This window comes from Cynoglossus semilaevis, chromosome Z (assembly GCF_000523025.1).
Source record: "Cynoglossus semilaevis isolate Cse_v1.0 chromosome Z, Cse_v1.0, whole genome shotgun sequence".
In the NCBI taxonomy this organism is placed as follows: Eukaryota; Metazoa; Chordata; class Actinopteri; order Pleuronectiformes; family Cynoglossidae; genus Cynoglossus; species Cynoglossus semilaevis.
In genome coordinates this window covers 10,320,627-10,329,556 of record NC_024328.1, presented here as the reverse complement: position 1 = coordinate 10,329,556, position 8,930 = coordinate 10,320,627, and the positions used below count along the sequence as shown (strand labels likewise).

At 37.9% G+C, this 8,930-nt stretch overlaps 2 protein-coding genes across 2 annotated transcripts in view; both read right to left on the bottom strand.

Annotated features, from left to right (window-relative positions):
• Positions 1-8,893, bottom strand: part of LOC103397875 (interleukin-1 beta-like) — a gene marked incomplete at its 5' end in the record, with an annotated part of 14,283 nt that extends 5,390 nt beyond the window's left edge. Inside the window, 2 exon segments of the mRNA NM_001297581.1 lie at positions 3,906-3,907; positions 8,882-8,893.
• LOC103397876 (metal transporter CNNM4) overlaps positions 4,598-8,930 on the bottom strand; it is a 38,406-nt gene continuing 34,073 nt past the window's right edge. The window contains exons 6-7 of the mRNA XM_008336293.3: positions 7,921-8,099; positions 4,598-6,978 (exon numbers count right to left, since the gene is read on the bottom strand). Coding sequence (XP_008334515.1) covers positions 6,718-6,978; positions 7,921-8,099 — 440 coding nt within the window. The 3' untranslated portion in view covers positions 4,598-6,717. The remainder of the gene's footprint in view (positions 6,979-7,920; positions 8,100-8,930) is intronic.

Genomic DNA, 8,930 nt, shown 5'->3' with positions numbered 1-8,930 from the left:
GAAACAATTTCATATTATTACATGCAGAGGTTGAGGCCTGATGTGAGGCCTGGTTTCTTGAGGACATTTCCACCTCTTCAGTTGCCCTTGATTTGATTGTTTCAGAACCGATGACCTGGAGACACAGACATGGTTCCAATTATTGACTGCAATTTATTGACAGATTCAGATATACTCTTTGATGCTTTATTTGTACCTGCTGATTGGCTAACCTTTAGCAGAATGTGCGTTTCTTATTGAAGTAAATGAAATATACAGTGGGTTCTCGGTTTACGACGCCATCGACTTTTTGAAAGTTTTGTTCCATTATTACGACAAAAACAGCTCTAAAACGAATGTTCGCACGGGTACTAGTTGGCGATCAGTGTGGACAGTTGTACTCTGTACAGTGTATTGTGCTGCATTTGTTGTCTTTATTTTTTCAGGAATTTTTTTCCCGTCATTATGGCTCCCAGGCATAAGTCAGAATGCTCTATTTTATTGTCTAGACCATTGGTGTCAAACTCATTTTCACCGGGGGCCACATCAGCAATACAGTTTCCCTTGAAGGGCCGGTTGTAAATGAAAGACTGTATAGACCAGAGGTCCCCAATCCCTGGTCTGTGGACCAGTACCAGTCCATAGGTCATTTGGTACCGGGCCGCAGTGGGACACGGTGAAAAAATGTACTTAATTTTAACTAATTTGCTTCATTCAAAGAAAATCCAGTCATATCCATTTACTTAAAAATAATATGTACATATTTCAAAATAATACGTCATTCAGACTCTGATACAAACAGAACAGCATCTAAAAGACGTTTTATTTTGAAAATGTAATGATCCTTCAATGCACAGCACCTTGATACCGTTCTGTAGTAACGGGTAGTACTGGCTGACCAGTCCTTGGAACAAAAAAGGTTAGGGACCACTGGTATAGATGTAACTACTTCATAACAGACTAATACATGTTTCTGCAATTGATTATTATTTATTCAAGCTAACAGTATTGTTCATCGCTGTGTAATAAAAAAAAAACTTTTAATACCATAGGTTGAGAAACTCTGCTGCATGGACTTTACTAAATGTTTTTTAAGCTCCCGCGGGCCACACAAAACGGCTTGGCGGGCCGCATTTGGCCCCCGGGCCTTGAGTTTGACACGTATGGTCTAGACTATGATGTCACTTTGCTAGTGTAGGTGAGTGATCTAGGTACTGAGGTAGAGTATGTGAATTCCGAACTCCTTAGGAACAGAATTCTGATGTAAGTACCTGGGTACTGTTTAGTACATTGTTTGCCAAGGACTGGGTCGTGACCCCCAGTTTTTTTTGGGTTTTTTTTGGGTCGTCTCGCATCATTTCGAGAAGTTTCCAGGGAGTTCACGAATAATGTCTATTGACTTGGGTCGCGAAGGTTTGTGACTTTTTTTCAAGTACCTACACTGCAGTCTAAGAGTGGCTAACAGTGGTAGAGTGGCTAGTGCTCTTGCCTTACAGCAAGAAGATCATGAGTTTGATTACCTGGAGTCTCTCTCTGAGAAGTATTTTTCTGAATACAATTGTTTCCTCCCAGACTTTAAAGATATTCAAGATTGTGTTAATTGTTCAATCAAAGTCTGAATGTTAGTGTGAATATATATATTTTATATGACTGCTAACACTGCCATTTGAACAAGATTCAGAACCTGAATAGGATTTGGAGGTAGAGATGAAGTTGAACGAATGAATGACTAAAGTAAATTCACACCTCATCTACAGAGGTCAGCGTTCTGTAGTGCAAATGTCACAGACACAGACAGAACAATCAGAAAGGTCCATAGAGAAATATATCTGGGGTTTATTTAGAACTTTCTTCATCTTCAAAAACTCATTAAGACAGAAATTACAAAACATTATTTATACATTTGCTTATATCCCTTTTTAAAAAGCTAAGAGAGCACTTCATTTTCTTTCATTTCCCTCCAAAACACCCGGCACTCAGTATTCACTCTGTTACTCTCCGCAAATCAAACATTTGACAAATGAAAAAGAAAAAAAAAAAAGAATGATTAGCACAATTAGCACAGCGAAGGTGCCTCCGAGGTACAAAATAGCTCAAGACCATAATCAAACCCAAGACCGTACAATTAATCAAACCCAAGACCGAACAATTAAAAAAAAAATGTGGAAGGGTTGAACAGTCACATAATCAATATCACCAGAAAACAGAAAACAAAGATTATTTGTTGAAATGGTAAGGTACGTGTTTGAGGAGGAAACAGTTCAGGAATGAATTAAACCACAACATTAACCGAGAACATTAACCAGAGGCATGAGAACAAAGAAAAGTTGAAAAAAAAGAGTTCCTTTCACTGCTTTTCCTGTCTCTATAGAACAGACTGTGAAGGCAGCTACTGTATGTGCGGTGTAATGTGTGTCAAAAGGCGCCGATGGTTACGAAATCCAGTGAGTTTTGCGGCACCGCATCTAGTCCACTGTGGCGATTTTGGCAAATCTGGGTTTCTCACTCATTTTCAGTTCTTGTATTTACAGGATGAGCCTAACAGGGAAAACATGGAGCTGTGACTGAGGAAAAGAACTGTGACGTGGTCTTGAAAGTGTTATGCAGAAGTTTACAGCAGCTGTGGGGAAAAAACAAAAAACAAAGACAAAGTGTTTTCACTGGGTTTTTTCTCAAGATACGTGTGGGGGCAAATAATAACATGTCTATAGACTGTGTATTAGGGAGTACAATTAGTAAATGGGAGGTGGAATGTACAAATATATACACACATATATGTATATATATATACACATGAATACATATATTTGTATATATTTGTACACATGTAAATATATATATTTATATATACATATATATATTTTATATACATATATGTATTTACATATAGTTATATATACCATATATATTTATATGATGGTGGAATGTACAAATATACACACACATATGTATATATAACCACAAATAGATAAATATATCTGTATATACTGTATATATATATAGTAAATATATATATATATACATACATATATATGTGTCTATACACGTGCATAAATATACATATGTATGCATATGTATGTATAAATGTGTAAATATATACATATATGCACATATATAGCTGTGTCTCTAATACACAGTCAATGCACACATTATTTGCACCGACTGCGGGAGCTTTTCCTAACGACTAATTCATATGTTCTGTCAGCCTGTCAAGATCAACGACTGTGACTAAAATCCACCAAGTCCATTGAAATGAACTGTGCAGTAATAGTTATTATAATTTGAATTATCCTTTATATGTGTGTGTGCGTGTTTGTTTGCTAAATTAAACTTAACTTTGTTCAGAAATTAGAAAAGCATAAAAAGAAATTGCTAGAAACTGTTGACAAAAATGAACTGTGCTATGCAACTGTTATGTACTATTCTTTTCATGTATGTATATATGTGAATATATACACATATATTAGTGAATATTCATAAATATATATGTATATATATATATATATATATATATAAACACATTTTGTAGAAAATAGCAACATATCCAGTGTTCAGCTAAACAAAAATAATTAAATTTAAACGTATATTTTTTAAGCAAAACCAGAAATCAAGATCTTCACTGGGGTGTTTTTGAAAACACTTTGTCGTCATTTTTTTCAACATCTTTTAAATATTCCAGACCCTGTGTTAAACCGTTTAATCTACATTGATATAAAAGATAAGAACAGCTGCTGAACAGGTGTAGTAGTCATCTCTAATTACTTTTTAAAAAAACTTTAGTGCAGCCTTAAAAGACAAACTCTGTGGCAGAAATTTGTCAGAACAGCCTAAAAAACACAGGACCAGGATGAAAAACTGAACTCGACCACATTTTTTGTCTTGTGACAAAAGAAGGAAATGTACTTCTTCAAAATCAGTAAAGTAACTTCTTGTGACATTTAAGTTTTTTTCCGAACCACACATAAGAAGGTTTAAAATAGACTTTTACCAAGAAGTCAACAGAAGAAGTAATATCCCCGTGTTAGGGGTTTCACCTTCAGTGGTAGGAGAACAACGTCAATGTAGAAGCAGTTCCGTTTTGATTTTAGAATCCATACAAGGTCAGAACAAGACTCCTGTTGATATTTCTGTTTTTACAGTGTTTGTTCGTTGACGCGGAAATAAAAAACAATTATATTTGATTTCTGTTGGAACTCAACTTGTATCAAATACACATCCCAGAATCCTCTTTGGCAACAGCTTTGTCAGATGAACTCGTGCCTTTGGTGGTTTAGAGTAGTGGCTGTGGCACACTATTCAATGTCACGTAATTGGTCCCAAAACTATCATGTATTTATTGCAAATAATTTTTCTGTTGTTCGTCAATGCGAGACAGGCAACGCAATTATTTCTCTTCCACTAGGTGGCAGCAGATGGTTATAAAAAACTAGAAGATAATTACAGATGTTGAAGATCTTTTAGTCTTTCTTCAATTCCTGTCAGTATATCAGCATTGTCTTCAATTAAACAGGAGTACATTTTCATTACGTATACTTTTTGTGAGATTTTTTTGGTGAGAAAAAGTTGGGAAACACTGTTTTAGAGTTAGAAAGAAAGAAAAAAAAAAAGAAAACGAATGTTTCAGTATTTGATTTCAAAATCTTGAGGTGTGATTTATTCTGCATGTAATAAATCACCAATAAAATATATATAAAAGAACCGGGGGGAAAAAAAAAGAACCGGAAAAAAAAAAGAACCGGAAAAAAAAAAAAATTCAAAACATGAACACGTTTTTGGAGTGTGATGGATGAGAAAATATACATGAACATACTGAACATGAGGGTATTGAACCGACAAATTTTGGTTGATGATAGGATTGAGATGTGTGTTTTCAGTTCACACACACACACGGACAGACGAACAACGTAACCTCCTCTCCCTACAACACCCCCCCAGGAATTGATTAAACACATGGAAAAAAAAGTACATTTAAAACATCAAAACTCACATTGAGTCAAAAAAAAAAAAAATCTGATTTCTTGCCATGTTCATCAACAAAAAATATTTACAAACATTAAACTAAATAAATAAAAAAAACGGAGATTGCTCATAATATTTTCTAGTCAGAAGGTCGTCACACTTTTCCCTCCTTTGGTTTCTGTTATCTCCAGGTCTGGCCACAGCCTTTGGCTCTCACACACACTCACACATACGCACAGCACTCTCTCAGAACAGTAGGATTTCATGAGCGGACATGGATTCCGACACCGATACAGGAAGTGGACTGACACGATGCCGTAGAGAACAGTGTAAAGCTAAGCAGGGCACAGGCCTCTAGGGGCCGCTACAGTTACCGTACCGGATAATACATTTAATTTAAGCCGAACACCCTCATTTGAGTCACGGTGATTGTCTAGTCACAGAACAAACTTGACGCTGAATCTCTTTACATCTCTGGGATAAAGGCTCCTGTTGTTTATGTGGTGCAAAAGTCTTAGGCCAACATGAATGAAAAGGAAATTACATCATAAAAAAAAACACTTTTTAATAATGTTCTGGCTTGAGTTAGTAGAACCTGAGAGTAATGCCAAAAAAAATCTGGAACAAACTTGTCAATATTTAAATTTGTGGTTCCTGTCACACTGCTGTCGCAGGTGTACGGCCCCAAATTAAAGTGGAGCTCCGAGCTGTCAATCACACCTCTGAACATCAGAGGTCTGTCGCCCCCTTTCTGTTGTTCTTTTGCCAGTGGTGGCAAAAGACTTTTGCACAGTACTGCATGTGTTTCTACTTTGTACAACCGGTACATATATATTTTTATTAATATCTATATATAAGTATATATATGTAAATATATATCTATATATGTATATATATATATAGATAAATATGTATGTATATATATTTTTTATAGAGATAAAAGTAGATATATATATTTGCATATATATATATACACACATATGTATATATATATATGAATATATGTAATTATAAGTGAATGGAAACCCACTTTGTTGTGTGTCTGTGTGTACACACAACACAAACTTTTTTAATAGATCATTTGTGAAATCCGCCCACATGCTAGGCTAGGCTAGGCTAATCTTTGTCTTCTAGCTGTATGGATAACGTGGTAACAGTGCAGCGCTGGGATGGTTAGTTTTTATCACACTTGACCGTCGGGGATTCTCCCTGAGTCTCTGATAAGGGACAATAAATTCGTGACACACACACACACACACACACACACACAAAACATCAGAGAAAAGGAAGATGCATCACTGTCGAGCCTTACAAACAGGAATCACTCTGACGGACCAGACAGGGAGGAATTTTCTGGTCCAAAGAAGCATTGTTCTCCAGATCTTTGACGTCATACGTAGAGAGTTCTCATGCACACACACACACACACACTTCACACACACCGTGTAGACAGAGCACGCACTAAAATATTTTTGGTGTTGATGAGTCCACAAACGATGGACAGGCTGACGAGAAGAGAAGAGAAGAGTTCCTACCGTTCACTTGGTGACGTCTGTGTGTATAAACGGTGAGCTCTGTTTCACTCTTGCATATTTACACAATATGCATGCACATGGCTTGTATCACTATCACACGAACATAAACATATACGCTTGCTCTCTCTCTCTCACACACACACACACACACACACACACACATCGCCTCCCCTGTACATTATGCAAACCCAGTAGTGCATGCGTGCAAATGTAGTGAATGTTGGGGAGGTGCGGGGGGCGTGGCTCAGATGCTGTTCTCCAATTGGCTGTGGTGGTTGGCCGTGTTCGGTGAGTTCTGCTCATTGAGGAGGAGAAGTGTCATCTCATCAGGCCCGTTCTCTGTCGCGCCGGAGTCCGCGGTCACGTCCGTGATGGCGATGTTGGCCGTGGTCACCAGTGGATTGGTCTGGTCCAGGCGGGTTGGGTTGTGGCCGCTCTCCGGGGACTGAGGCGTGCTGTCTAAACGGGACGCCATCAGACCGTTCTGGTACTGAGTTCGTGTGATCTTCAGGGAGAGAGAGAGAGAGAGAGAGAGTGACAGAGAGAGAGAGAAAGAGAGAGCGAGTGAGAGTGAGAGTGATAGAGAGAAAGAGAGAGAGAGGTAGTGTGAGAGAGAGGTAGTGTGAGAGTGAGTGAGTGAGAGAGAGAGCGAGTGAGTAAGAGAACAAGTGACAGAGAGAGAAAGACAGAGAGAGGGAGTGAGTGAGAGACAGAAATAGAGAGAGTGAGTGAGTGAAACAGAGGGAGAGAGACAGAGAGAGAGAGAGAGCGAGAGAGAGAGAAAGAAAGAGAGAGTAAGTGAAAGAGAGAACGAGTGACAGAGAGTGAGAGAGAGAGAGAGACATACACTATAATAACAAATTCTTTGTACGTTTTTGTCATCAAATGATGAAAATGTATAAAACATTACTACTGTGTACTATTGCTGCATCTCTCTTGGCTAATACACAGTACTGTACTTAAGTACTGGGACAACTATACAACAGAGCCAGTCACTGTTGGCACCTGGTTCTATGCTACACACATTTAAGGACAGATAACCAATTAATGTACTTTTTGCCTCTAAACATTCTTCATATAATATCATTTCAAGTGCAATGCAACATGTTGGGATCTTTAGCCGACAAACAGTGTGACGAAAAAAAAACTTTCAACTTTACAAGATTGAAATACTGGGATATGTGAATGCCAGATTTTATGCTGTTTTTTTAAAAATAATCTTTAACGTAGACGTGTGCAGTGCTGTCTGAAGGGGAGGCATTTTTCATGTTTCAGGGCACTTAATATATTATATAATAATATATTTAGACCAGGTTCAGAAGCAAAATCAAAGTGTCAAAGAGTTAAATGACCTTCGTCAATAAGGCTTTGAAATTCTGAAGGAAAAAAAACAGTATGAAAGCATGATGGCAATCTTCATTTACAGAGATTAAAACCTGAGACCAACCTTGACAAACTGCAGGTCAGTGAGGGCGCGGACGTAAAAGTCTGGCGTGTACTGTTGTGTGGGGAAACTGTTGTTGAGCTGACTGTTGCTACCGCTGATGGAGAGGGACTCTGTCCTGTCTGTGCCGCTCAGAGACGCTGTCCGATTCAGGCCGCTAAGGTGTGAGGGCGAGCGAAATTCTGTGGACACACACACACACACACACACAAAACACACCAAGTTATCAATAGATTCTAAAAAAACCCTGTTATCATATGGATTAAACTGATGTTTCTACATTAAGAGCATAAATAGAGTCTAGATAAGAAATGGATGTTTATTAAAAAAAAAAGGTATAGGGGTCGCCAACGATATTGGTCATCAGGGACAGAACAACTTAGGAGCCGGACACAAATATAATGAAACAAAAATTATTATAAAATATTACAGAATTATTAGGCAAATAATTATTAGAATAATTATTGCAGAATTATTAGGCTAATTAATATTTTGACCACCTCGCTCTCTTTATGCACGTTGTCTTACTCCATATACTCCCTATACTCTGTATAGGCTTGAAAGCCCACTACCAATTAAGCATATCAGGTGATGTGCATCTCTGTAATGAGAAGGGGTGTGGTCTAATGACATCAACACCCTATATCAGGTGTGCATAATTATTAGGCAACTTCCTTTCCTTTGGCAAAATGGGTCAGAAGAGGGACTTGACAGGCTCAGAAAAGTCAAAAATAGTGAGATATCTTGCAGAGGGATGCAGCACTCTTAAAATTGCCAAGCTTCTGAAGCGTGACCATCGAACAATCAAGCGTTTCATTCAAAATAGTCAACAGGGTCGCAAGAAGCGTGTGGAAAAACCAAGGCGCAAAATAACTGCCCATGAACTGAGAAAAGCCTAGATGCCACTTGCCACCAGTTTTGCCATATTTCAGAGCTGTAACATCACTGGAGTGCCCAAAAGCACAAGATGTGCAATACTCAGAGACATGGCCAAGGTAAGAAAGGCTGAAAAA